This window comes from Protopterus annectens, chromosome 4.part0 (genome assembly GCF_019279795.1).
Source record: "Protopterus annectens isolate FY-2018-M chromosome 4.part0, PAN1.0, whole genome shotgun sequence".
Classification (NCBI taxonomy): Eukaryota; Metazoa; Chordata; order Ceratodontiformes; family Protopteridae; genus Protopterus; species Protopterus annectens.
In genome coordinates this window covers 519,683,327-519,696,852 of record NC_056733.1, presented here as the reverse complement: position 1 = coordinate 519,696,852, position 13,526 = coordinate 519,683,327, and the positions used below count along the sequence as shown (strand labels likewise).

The following is a 13,526-nucleotide window of genomic DNA, read 5'->3' as shown; positions in this document are numbered from 1 at the left end:
CTCTAAATACAGCTACTAATACAGAAATCAAGTTTAACAAGCCAGAAAATGCTCAAGCTAGGCAGCTATGCAGAAAAACTTAGCAAATAAACAGAGAAAAATACTTAAAATCTCAAAGTGGCTCCTTCTTCTCTCAGCGTTTTTTCCTCTTGGAGGGTGCTTCACCAACAGCCAACAAGCCCGAAAAGACGCCCAAACCACGAGGCAACTGGGTTTTAAGAGAGGAAGATGAAGGAGTTATGGAAATGACCCCTAGTGGCCAATAAAACTACAGTTTCAAGTCAGTAACCACCTCTACGGGGGCAGGGAAGCTGCTCAATGTTAGTCACTGCCACTGATCAACAGAGAGACCCTCCTCCAGCCCAAGCAAAAATGGCCTCACAGAAACTTTCAAACAGTTCAGGAACAGCAAGCCTGTAACTGAACTTTTTTAACTCTCAGAAAAGTGGGAAAAAAGATTTTTTTTTTTTGTTTTTGTTTTTTACAGAGATAGCAGAGGTTCACAAGTAATATCAAGTTATATACTGCTGCCAAAATATGCAATATAGCTTTCTAATGCTGCCCGATGCGTACAACATTGTAAGAATGCCTGCAGATCTATTCAAGTATATATGTTTGCTCATGGGCACATTGTCAGGTTGCACAAATGTTTATGAATAGCTGTATTGTAACTGTGGGTCTGCCATGTAAAGGGCTGCTTGCTAGTTATGTTTGTCTCTGCTCATGACCAGGCACTAGTACAAGACTCCTGCACATGTGCACACATTAAACTGTAGCTCCCTCACCATGACTCGTAGGCTACCTTTTTAAATGATTTTATAGTCTCTTGTCTGCCTTTTGACTATCTGCCTGCAGCTTCTTTTTCATTCATTGACCCAAGTGGAGAGTGAGCAGATTGTAGTGTGGCTTTTGTCCGGCATCAGTGAAGGGTGTATCCTAATTTAAGCTCTAGTCCTGTCCAAGTGAGTGATGTGACGCCTTACTTTTCCCTTTGGGCATATGCATTCCACCCTAGTGTTGTTCACTGAATACTTCTATCTCCAGTAGGCATTGACATTTTGATGCTGTCGGGACTACCATCTCCATCCAGGATGCATGAGGTGGCATCAGCTACTTACTCTCACCCCCCTCCCATCTGTCTCCTCTAACTTCCAAGCCACTAATTGATCATTGATCATGTGGGGTGTAATTCGGGGATTTTATTCTTCTACTCCATAGAACCAGGCCCGAAGGCTGGTGTTTTGCTCCTTGCAAAGTTGAGACCATTTTCAAAGGTGGTCAAGAGAATGGCAACTTCTGCTTCTTTTGCTAGAGAGCACCTGTATTGTGGGTGAAAGAGAATAAATCTCCTGCTTGACCCCTCTGGTGCATTCAGAAAAGCTGATCTCTGGTATGAACTGGCTGAGAAGTTTCCCACAACCGCAAGCATCACCAGGATGGGGAGGAGGGTGCATACATGATTTTCATAATCTGAAGTCAGGAACCCTGGTGATCTGTGTACATGAGAAGGGGAGGTTAGGTAGCAAAAACCTAACTAATTTACTAAGTAGTTAGCATTACTGTCTGTTTTTTTTCTTTTTATCCTGTTTTAGCTTTGGGATGATTATTGCTTCGGGCAAATATTTAGTAAGGTCTTCATAGGAAATGTCTGCTACTGGCTGCATCTCCCATGTCAGGTGGAGGTGGTGGCATGAAATGTAATATGTCTCCTATATATCCTGTGATTTTCTGCAGGGCAGGGCCCTGTATTAAGGTGAGATAGTTCTGTGCCAGCTTATGGTGACAGCACACTACCTGGTGTCTTCACATGTATAACTGTGCTGTAGTCTGTTTTAAGTATGTTGATATACGTTCAGAAAGATATACTTGCCTGTTACAATCCCACACCTGTGTCCCTTATTTGTGTGACGGGTATCTGTTGTGGTATTCTGCAGATAATGCGGTTCTCTGATGTGCCTTTTCTCTTTCAGCACAAGCAGAGCACAACAGAATCCTGTCTTCTTCCGCAGGAGTTGTTTGTGGACCGCCACTGTTTGCTGTCATGAGTGTTGGCATATTTTATGTTGGAATAGGTTCTTGCTGCTTACTTCCCATTTTGCTTTCTTACTGTATTTCTGGATGATGAATTTGCTAATCTGATATCTCTGCTGCGTTCCACCCCAGATGAAGATGTGGCTGAGGTGCATAAGGGTAATGAGGCTGGGTTTGCCTTGCTGCATTGAGATTCTGGCCACTTACCAGTCGGTAGCCCACATGATTTGCTTGAAATGGCCCAGCTGCAGCTGGAGGAAGTGGTAGAGGCTGCTGTGAATAGAGCAGTGGGCAGGTGTGTGTTTTTTACCAAGAGCCTCTTGGATCAGATTACAGATGAACTCAACTGGCTGAGTCCTTTCATTGGGATACTGGGAGGTGACCCATGCCACCAGCCACCCTGATCCATTAGATTGCGATGGATTCTTATAATGTCCTGCTGGGCCACAATGGAGATGGCACACTGTCTGTTCATTTCTCACCCTGTCCCTAACTTTGTGCTCTCCCATCTCCTTGTGTCTCATCCCTTAACTAGGCATGTTGTTCAGCTCTTCTCATTGTCATGTCTACCCTCTTTGTCTCCATTGATCCCATTTCTCCCCATCCTAGTGTGTGCACGTTCACCCTTGTTCATTTGTACTTTTCTGTATTTGTCTGGTTGCTCCTGCATGCTGTCATATGTTCCCCTTTCTGTTTCACTTTTATTATCTTCCCCTTCTGTCTCTATAATGGGGGAAAATGAGACTTTTGCTTGCAGAAAAGTTGCTCATCTACCCTCCATCTTGCTTGGTCCTTTTGAGTAACCCTCTGCTTGCTCTTCCTCATTTTATGTGGTCCTGTGTCCTGCCCTTTCCTTCACTTGTATGCTTCAACAGTTGTCCATATGTGAACAGTGCAACTGCAAATACTGTGTGGCTACGTTTCTGTGGCATTTTGGGTTGTACTGTCAAGTTATGCACAACCTAGCTAGTGCAAGCATTACTTTATATTGGGGTGTATCTGCCTGATTTCCAGAGATGCCACTGGTTCTCCTATTTGTGTGAATTGCTCCATGCTGGGTTGGCATATTCATCATTTAAAGCTCGCCTTTCAGCTATCTCTGCTTGTCTGCTTTCGTCCCCTCCTCTTGCCTCTAGGTTTGAAGTCGCACATTTTCTTAAACACTTCTATATTAGACCTCAGAGGTAACCCATTCGTCCTTCATGGAACCTTAATTTTATTCTTGAAAAATTGACTTTGGCTCATTTTGAGACTGAAGTTTCATCTTCCTTGCAGCATTGTACGTGGCATACTATTCTTCTTTTGGCCCTTGCTTCAGGTCCTTATGGCTGTTGCTCCTTTTGTTTTAGTTTTTCATAGGGGCAGGGTGTCTCTTACTAATCCTTTATGCCCAAGGTGGTCAATGAATTGTTGCTTAATCAGTCTGTGAATTCGCCCACTGTTTTGTCTTCTCCACAGTCTGCTAGTGAGAGGCTTCTTCACACATTGGACATGCATAGGCATTTCTGATATTATAAGACTAAAGCCATTTGCAAGTCAGAGCAGATTTTTATTTATTTTTTCATCTTAGATGGTTAGGTTTAGCTGCTTCCAAGCAAACTATTTCTCCTTGGATCTGTAAAGCCATCTCTTTCTGTTACTACTTGCGTGGGAAATGTACCATCTCTGTAAAGGCTCATTCTAATAGGACTGTGGCTTTCTCTCGTGCTTTTTTGGGAAGGATTGAATACCAGTTCCATTCTTGAAGCAGCTACTTGGCCTTTTGTACGTACCTTTACTAAGCTTTACAAATTGGATGTTTGTTTCCAGAGCAAGAGCTGGCTTTGCCAGGGCTATCCTGCTTGGGTTTCTTGAGGGCTGTGCTGGGCCTTCTTCCTCCCAAGTTTCCTCTTGAGCTTTTGTAGCCTCCCTTTTAGTAAAGAATACTGCAACAGTGATATGTAAGGACATAATACAGTTGTGTAAAAATCTTACCATAACGGTAGATGATGATCTGTTCACTATTGCAGTATTCGCCCTCTCACTCCTCCCCCTTTTTTTCCTTCTCCGTCTTCATTTCTTCCTTCTGGATGCACGTGTTCTTCCTCTTCTCATTGAACTGATTTTCCTCCTAGGGCTGTTCATTTTTGAGGTATGTACATCTGTACGTCACCTTTATGCCCTATGCCATGAGCAGGGTGCATGCATGTGATGTATGATGTCCCTTAAAATCCTAAGGCTTTGGTATACTGGCTGGACAGTGGGCTACCTTGAGTAGGAATTCCTCTAAAGAATGCTGCAACAGTGAAGAGCAGGACATATACTAGTATGGTAAAGAGTTTATGCAGCTGTACTTTACACACCTCCTAAGTGCTGTTACTGTCGAATCTCACAGAAAGGATATTACTTCACTTTTAACTGTCCCTGAAGTACTTGGTTCATAATTTAATTCTTTCCATGGATATGTATAGACATCTGTCTGTAAGTAATCTAGCTAACTAAGAAAAGAATTTGAAAACTGTCCTGGTTTTCTAATATTTACTTGCTATCTAGGACATAGTACTCACTACACTTTTTTGTAAACTGTAGTATATGCAGTAGGTCATAACCAGTTATCTGTTCTGTACATTGATGCCAAGAGTCACCTCTCGTCATTGTGTTGAATACACAATAACACAGTCACATCAGCACAATAACACCGTCACAGTCAGGAAACCCTATCATAACCCCCTGTCCTGTGTAATTCATGAAGCATGTTGATTGCACTCTGAAATAAAGGAAAACGTTGCTTTGTCATAACGGGTTTTGTTTCAGCTAACAATACTCGTGCTGTCACATATAAATGGCAGCAACCACGTGCCTGCTACCACACAAACAATCAAACTTTGGTACAGCTTTTAAACCTATTGGTTTAATTTATATGTGCACTTCACTCTGCTGCAGATACAGCAGCTAGAAGCAAAGTGTTTGGTGGCTTTTTCAGATGCATTGAATTTCTATAGTAGTAAAACATTTGGCAACTAATCTTAATGTATTATGAAGAATTATGATCTTAAGTGATCAAAACCATTTGTTAATGTGTTTTAAAGGTGAGAGAACTGATCATACTTGTGTATGTTTGTGCATGTATATGTAATATGCACCATATAATATTTAACTTGTATACGTGTGTGTGTGTGTGTGTGTGTGTGTGTGTGTGTGTGTGTGTGTGTGTGTGTGTGTGTGTGTAACTGCAGGAGTGAACATATGCAAAGTCCTACAAATGGACCCAATTATCACAGCAGGAAAGGGAAATGTGATGGTAGAGAATTGTATGCAAGAAGTGGACCTAATTAACACCAAAGGGAAGTAACACTGGTTGGGTGCAGGATCTTATTTTGATAAGTAAGTGTGTGTTTATCACTGAAATAATTGTTGTTTTAAGGAATACATGGAGACAGTGATGGACTGACCATGTATCTATGGGCAGTGGGAGAGTGGGCTAGGTGTCTGTTATGATTGAGACAACTTTTGTTAGGTGTGTAGAGATTTTTTTAATTATAATTTTTCTCCAATTGCTTGCCAGCCATCAGTCCATTATTCCACAGGAGCTGTTATACAGGCAGCCATCTATGGTTTTGTGGTTAGGTTGCCTAACTTCACCTCCTTGTGGCTGATGTCACCTGTATCACTGCAGGGGGTATTCCTTTCCCTACCACAGGCATATGTGCATGTCCACACACACACACACACACACACACACACACACACACACACACACACACACATGCTGATGAGGGCACAAGGGCTACTGTTAGACCATTGGAATGCAAAGGCCACCTTCCCTAGCCCTGTGACCATTGTCTTCCAACTCTTTGCGTGTACATGAGTATTTTGGTTGACTGCGGCTACAATTTGACCTCCCCCCTTGATGGGCAAGCCAACCTAAGCAACTCAAGCCTATCCTCACCTTCCTAGCTGTTTCAGGGTCTAAGTCACTAGCTGAACTCTAGATCTGAAGTAGTTAACTTCATTTGATCAGCAACCTGTGGGTTACGGATCCGATAGGGATCTGCGCCGGCAGCATACCAAGCATAAAGATCCGAGCTCCAAGCTCCTCCCCCTACCCATACTGTATTGCAATCTCCTTCCAATCCACAGATCTCGTTTGCTGCGGCTTCGCCAGCATGGGATTCTTGAGCTCCAGGCAAGTGTCAGGTTTTTTTCTCTAAAACTTGGTCTGTGTGTGCCCTTTTTGATAATTTTGAGGTAATTACTTATCCACAATACTTATTGTTTTTTTTATTGTTTGAAAGTCGAAAACTTTCAGTTATTGTAGGCCTCCCTTCCCACCCGTCGTGTGTGTGTTTTCTAGGATGTCAAAGTCAGAAAGTGACTTTCTCAAAGTGTGGCCCCAAGCTGTCTCCAGCTGATGGTCTCACTCTGTGTGTAGTCTGCTTGGGGGTGGCCCATTTGTTTTCCGGCTGCATGATTTGTGCGGCCTTCAACCTCCGAGCCCTGCGGGATCGCAGGAACACGTTGATTCTGGCGGGTCTTCTACCCGCAGAATCAACTTCTGTCTCTTTTGCTTCCTTACCAGCCACGGCTGGGCTGTTCAGCCTTCTGGCCCTTCTCCTCTGTCCGGGACTCACCATCCCACCTTACCACAGGGAGAGGGAGAAGCCAAGAAGGTCAAAGAAAAGCACAGGGATTCAAATAGACATGTGGATAAGGATAAAGATAGAGGGGCCGCAAGAAACAGGCTGAGTTGGATCCAACAGCCCCTCCCGCTAAAGTAATCTTGTCTCCAGTAAAAGTTACCAGGCCATCCTCTCCTCGACTCCATTCACCACGTTTTTCTCTGGAGCCGGAGGAGAAGGCTAGACCACCCTCGAGGTAGTCTTTGTGTCGGTGGCGTCCTCCAGATCGACGCGGAGCATCTCTGAAGCAGACGTGGATCGGATGATGAGAAGGTTTCTACAAACTCAAATGCAGATGGGGTATTGCTGCCCCCCCCCCCCGGTGCAGCGAGTTCAGCTCCGTTTTTCCCCCCGATAGCTCCTTCTTCGATCCACCATCGGATATCGGAGTCTATGGATCTGAGGAGCCCCGGAGTCAGGGGGTCAGTGCCGATGGTGCCTTTGGCCTCGACGCCGGCCATGACCTTCGAGTCTGTCAGATCCACGCTCTTTGAGCCGAGAGTTGGGCATCTGATCCGAGAGGATGTGTGTCATCGGCTCCGTTGTGGTCTGGTCATACCATCCCTTCGGGTCCGACCATTCCAGCCTTTGCTCTGATCCCTTCGTTGGATCCGAGAGTCTCGGCTACCAGTTACAGGGAGGCCAGGTCTCCCTTGTCATTCATCGTGGAGAGGGTTCTCTCTGGAGGATCGAGACCCCTCACTCTGTCCTCAGGGTCCATCCCTGCTCCCTCGCAGTTGGGTTTGTCTTCCGTCATCCAGTCCCCCAGGGACAGCCTGTGTCTATTGCGCCCCAGACAGTTCCCTTGGAGGAACATGAAACCATTTATGAGCCCTCCCTGGAGAGTCCACCCGAGGAGGTCCCTCACAAATGCCAGTGTAAAAGGAGGCACTTGGACTCCCCCGGGTCCCTCATCGAGGATACCGACTTGGAGGAAGGGGAAGGTTCACCCAAATCACAACCCCCCCGAAGACGTCTCCTTTGGAGACATTGTGGAAATTCTTTGCCGAGGGGGGTGATCCGCCCAAAACCCTTCCTCTGATGAGTCTGTATTTCTGGAGGCATTTGAAACAGGCCCATCTACCTCTTGGGTGCCCCCCCCCCCCCGGCTACCCTCTGGTGCACCTCATCACCACCAGAGCTTGGAGGAAACTGGACACTGTAGAGCCTATTCCCAAAAGACCTGACAAAATTACGAGTCCACCAGCAGATAGAGCTTCTTGGAACAAAGGTTCCCTAGTTGATGCCATGGTGGTGGCGGCGGCCACAAAAACGGAACTCTTCCCAAGAAAGTTCCTCGGTCCACCCCCCAGACTAGGAGTCTAGGGCTATGGACCGTCTTGGAAAGCGGACTTTTGCTTCAGCCACCTTTACTATAAGCGCTGAGTTACTTGGCCCACGTAATTCGACTGCAGCGGGACCTCGTGAAAGAGTATGCTGAGTCTCCCCCGGAGTCCATGTTGGCCGAGGATAAACGGACCTTCTCTGTTCATATGGCCACTCTCAAGTCTGTGTCCAATACATCCATGTGTTTACTCTCTCATGCCACCGAGGGAGCCACTAGGGTTATCGGGTCCGGCATCGCCTTAAGGCGTCACGCCTGACTCCGTTTTTGCGACTTCTCGGAACCCTTCAAGGTGTCCTTCGCTAATGCACCCTTTGATGGTTCCACCCTGTTCGGAAAGACTGTCCGCGATACGCTTGCCCAGAGCGAGAAAGACTGGAAGACGCTGTCAGCCATCGGGATCTGCTTCTCTGACCCTCAAAGGTCCTTCTCCAGGAACCAGCGAGGGCAAAAGAAGCTGTGTTTCCGGAAAACTCAACAGTCCCAGAACACTCAGGACTCCTTCTCCCCCAGAGGCAGAGGGGGATAAGGTGGACACCAGCCCAGAGGCAGACGGGGGGCTGAAGAACTTCGGGTCATGTGAACCTTTTTCAGAGTGGCCCGCACAGTAACCCTGAGGGGTTACCTGACTGCTCCTCTCTGGAGGCAGTCGGGGGCGTTTTTCAATGCACCTAGCTCAATGGGAGTCCATCACGACAGATCGCTGGGTGCTTCGTATAATATCCAGAGGCTATTCTATTCCCTTCATAAACAAGCCCCCTTACACAAGGCACCTCCCGGGCTTCCCACCCACTCAGAGGGAGGCCACAGCCTTGGAAATACAAAAAACTACTAGAAAAAAGAGCCATCCAGCAGGTACCCCCAGACCAGTCTGATCAGGCATCTATTCCAGGTTCTTTTTGGTGCCAAAAAAGACGGGGGACCTAAGACACAGATTCTCGACCTGTCAACAATGAACCTGTTTGTTGCCAAGGAAACGTTCTGGATGGTCACACTTCAATCCATCCTGCCCTTCCTGCAGGAGGAAGACTGGTTGTGCTCTATTGACTTCAAGGATGCGTACTGCCATATTTTGATGGACAGGTGATCCATGAGGTTCTTCCGCTTTTGGCTAGAGGTCAGTCATTATCAATTCAGGGTCCTACCCTTTGGTCTTACCACAGCCCCCAGGGTGTTCACCAAGGTCATGGCAGTTGTAGCGGCCCACCTGAGACTTCAGGGCATTCAGGTCTTTCTGTACCTGGACGACTGACTTCTCACCACCCCTACCAGACATCTACTCTTACTAGCCAGAGATTTCTTTCTCTGGATATCACCTTGGCTAAGGATTATCATAAACCTAATGAAGTCTTCCCTTCAATCTGTTCAAGTGTTAGACTTCTTAGGGGCGAGAATAGATTCTCGCCAGGCCAGGGCATTCTTAACCCCAGACAGACTACACAGCCTGTCACTTCATGTGTTAGCACTTCTGCAATCCTCTGCACCCCCTGCAGAATTAGTCCTGAGAGCCTTAGGGTCCATGGCAGCAGCTATCAACCTGATCCCTTGTGCTCATTTGCATATGAGAATTTTACAGTGGACGTTGCAAGTTCAGTGGTCGATTCTTCATCAACCTCTAGATTTTCCGATCCCTCTGAGCAGAGTGTGCAGAAATTCTCTCACATGGTGGCTCCAATCTCGGAATTTGCAGGAGGGACATCCCTTTCTTGCACCCCAACCCCAAGCCACGCTGACCACGGATGCCTCCCGCCTAGGGTGGGGGGGCATTGTTCGGGCAGGACTGTTCAAGGCACGTGGACTCCAAACGAGACCGTTCTGCATATAAGTGTCCTAGAGATGAGAGCGGTCCTTTTAGCGTTGCAGGCCCTTCATGCTTATCTACCTCTGGGAACTATTGCGATCCAGTCAGACAATATGTCACTGGTCTGCTATATCAGCAAACAGAGGGGAACCGAGTCTTATCCCCTTTGTCGAGAAGCCATGAGAGTCTGGGAATGGGCGATCTCCACCTACCGCTTTCTGATAGCAATGCACATTCCGGGTGGGTCCAACATCTTGGCGGACAAATTGAGCAGAATTATCCTCACTCCTTACGAGTGGTCTCTGAACCCTTGTGTAGCAGAACAGATCTTCCTCAAGTGGGGTCAGCCTTGCTGCGATCTCTTCGTATCGTCTTCCAACCCGAAGTGCAGCAAGTTTTTCACTCTAATCCACCCGGGGGGCCCAGAGACGCTGTTGTTCATGCTTGGCCACCCGGTCTTCTTTATGCATATCCCCCACTTCTGCTCATGATAAAGTTCTTAGAGAAAGCTCGCTGGTTGGGGAGCATATTGATCCTCATAGCCCCATTCTGGCCTCGTCATGTCTGGTTCCCCTGCCTATGGTGTTATCTCATAGCTCCGCCTTGGATCTTGGATCCCATTCCAGATCTAATTCGTCATCCCTCGGGAATGCTTCCTCCAAATCTGGACAGACTGACGCTCACAGCTTGGCTGCTCCAGTTCCACTAGTTTCTAGGACTCCCGGTATCTCTTCTCCTGTTATCTTGGTTGCGGCACATAAATTCTCTACCAGGAAAATGTATTCTAGCAAATGGAGACGCTTCTCCATTTGGGCTTCACACAGAAATCTAGATCCTTTTACTGCTCCAATCCCAGCGGTATTAGACTTTTTGTCTCATATCTTCCAGCAAGGAGCCAGCTCCTCCACAGTGAAGGTCCAGCTGGCAGCTATTTCTCATTTCCATGTAGGAGACAATTTAGGCTCTCTCGCTGCTGCCAGAATTTGTAAGACCTTTTTGAAAGGCACTTTTCTTCTGAGACACCCTATTAAGAATCCGTCCCTGCCATGGGATCTGACTGCGGTTCTTCAGGCCTTAGTTGCGCCTCCTTTCGAGCCCTCGGCATCAGTTGACTTAAATTTTTGTCATGGAAGCTTTTCTGGTAGCTATAACTTCAGCAAGGAGAGTGTCGGAGCTGCAAGCTCTTTGTATGAAACCCCCATACCTTATGTTTCATAAGGACAGGGTGTCTCTCAGGACTAATCCATCCTTTCTTCCTAAAGTTGCTTCTGAGACAAATATTAATCAATCTATTAATTTGCCTGTCTTTTTCCCTAATTTTCAGAACAAAGGGGAATACAAACTTCATTTGCTGGATGTTCACAGGCAGTTACGTTTTTATTTGCATAGGATGACCTTTCGCAAATCTGATCAACTTTTTGTTTCTTTTGCTAAGCCCTTTTTAGGGAAACCATTTTCAAAGGTGACTCTGGCTAGTTGGATTTCCCTTTGTATCCTACAAGCATACAGAGAGTTTGGTTTACCAGAACCAGTAGGAATTCATGCCCATTCTACACGTTCTGCGGCGACGTCTGCAGCATTCTGGTCTAGTTTCCCTAGATGACATTTGCTCAGCGGCTACTTGGGCATCTTCTCCCACCTTTATTAATCATTATAAACTGGATTTGGTGTTTAGAGGAAGGGCTTCTTTTGGATCTGCAGTGCTCCGGAATATACTTCCTTAAGGGCCTCCCAGGATTTCGGGTAGCTGGGGACTCTGTCCCACAGGTTGCTGATCAAATGAAGTTAACTACTTCAGATAAAGAAGTTATGTACTCACCATAACATTCCATCTGAGTAGGTAAACTTCATTTGTCAGCAATCGTTCGTCACTCCTTCTCCCTTACCTTGGTGGGGTATTTTTGCTGAACTTGGTCAAGAGTTCACGAGTTGGAGGTTTGTCCTTGGTTTAGGGGTCTCAGGTTAATTTGTTGGTGTCATGTATGGAGTGGCAAACTCGATCTGAGGATTGGAAGGAGGTTGCAGTGCAGTATGGGTAGGGGGAGGAGCTTGGAGCTCGGATCTTTTTGCTTGGTATGCTGCCGGCTCGGATCCGTAACTCACAGGTTGCTGACAAATGAAGTTTACCTCCTCAGATGGAACGTTATGGTGAGTACATAACTTCTTTTTATTGGCAAGACTTCTGTCCCTTATGATACAGAGACAGGAAAAATGAGATTTTGTTGTGTATTTGTCCAGTGTGCTGCTGTGACTTCAGAAATTATTTTTAATTGTACTTTGTTGGATAGAATCAGCACCTTGGGATGCAGGGGTCAAAGCTGTCCACTTTCATTGTTGTGTTTTATGCATTCTTTTTTGTGGGTGGTTCTTTTTCTTTTGGCTTTATTTTTTCTTGTCTGTACTGGTTGTTTCAAACAACACAGAATACATGGAAAAAGTGTATTTAACATTTGCATTGTGGGAAAATGAGTGGTGTGAAATGAACACTCTTCATTGTTGAGAATATTTGGGAGGTAGGGAACTAAAGAAGAAAAGGAGGGGTGTGAAGGTGTTAATAGGTGGAAGGAAGACAATGAAAGATTATCTTAAGGAAATCCTGTGTAATAAGGAGGGTGAGGGAGCTGTGGAGCAAGTTTCCAGGGGCAGTAGTAGGGTGTTGGTGAACATGCGTATAAGTAGGAGAGTTTGATGTATGGTTGGATCACAGAAAGGGGTGGAATATTTACAGAAGTGTTAACATTTCATCTGACAAATTTTATCTTGCATTAGTATGTTTTTATGTATGTTCATATTATATCTGTCTAGTTTTGTTTTCCTTGAGTTAACCACCCTGTCTTATGTGCCTTGTTTCTGGCTTAGACTTGACCAGAATTGGCTACTAACTTCTTATTGTTAGTCATGTTCAGTGAGAAGCAAGTGTAGAGAAGTGGGTGTGAGAAATGGAAAGCTTTATGGGTTAGTGTTTGGTGATTGGGGGACTTGTTCTTTTAGTGTCCAGAATGGTTTCTGATTGGCTGCTCATTACACTGCAGGTGTCCTGTAGGAAACCACAGAGTTTTCCAGCGGCTGATTATACTTCGGATGTTGAGCTTGACACAAGAGAGCTGGTTCGAGCACAAAACAAAAAGAAGAAGAAATCTGGAGGATTTCAGTCAATGGGTAAGAATGCAGACATGTGACAACTGTACTTTTTTCTTCTGTATTGGTGATGTACAACTGGCACCTTTGTATGAATGAACATTAATTGGAAGTGTGCCTTGTCACAAACTTCAAGAAAGCCTCAAGAACAAATTTATTTCTGAAAGATTTAGAACTGATTAGTTACCATTTTTATTGAGATGGAATTAACTTGTTCATGCTAGATTTGTTTCCATATTTATTTAATTTGTATTTTAATGTGATGGCACATTGTTATTGTTAAACAAGTGTTGAAACCTAAATAAAGATTTGTGTATAGCACAAGAACCAAAAGAAATTTCAGAAAGAGCAAAGCCGATTTTGGTAGACTAAACAATTGTCTCAATAGTAATTGCTTGTCACATGATACTTGGACTGACCTTGAACCAGTACTTTTTCTTTCTCAGGAGAAATGCTGGAGGTTTCTGAGAGTACTATTTATTGACATCCTTGGAGACTACCACTAAATAAATTTGTAATACTTGGAGTGCACTGATATTATTCTTAAGATCAT

General features: G+C 45.4%; 1 protein-coding gene across 1 annotated transcript in view; it reads left to right on the top strand.

Annotated features, from left to right (window-relative positions):
- Positions 1-13,526, top strand: part of DDX54 (DEAD-box helicase 54) — an 841,349-nt gene that overhangs the window by 55,115 nt on the left and 772,708 nt on the right. Inside the window, 1 exon segment of the mRNA XM_044068440.1 lies at positions 12,868-12,994. Within this exon segment, the coding sequence (XP_043924375.1) occupies positions 12,868-12,994 (127 nt within the window).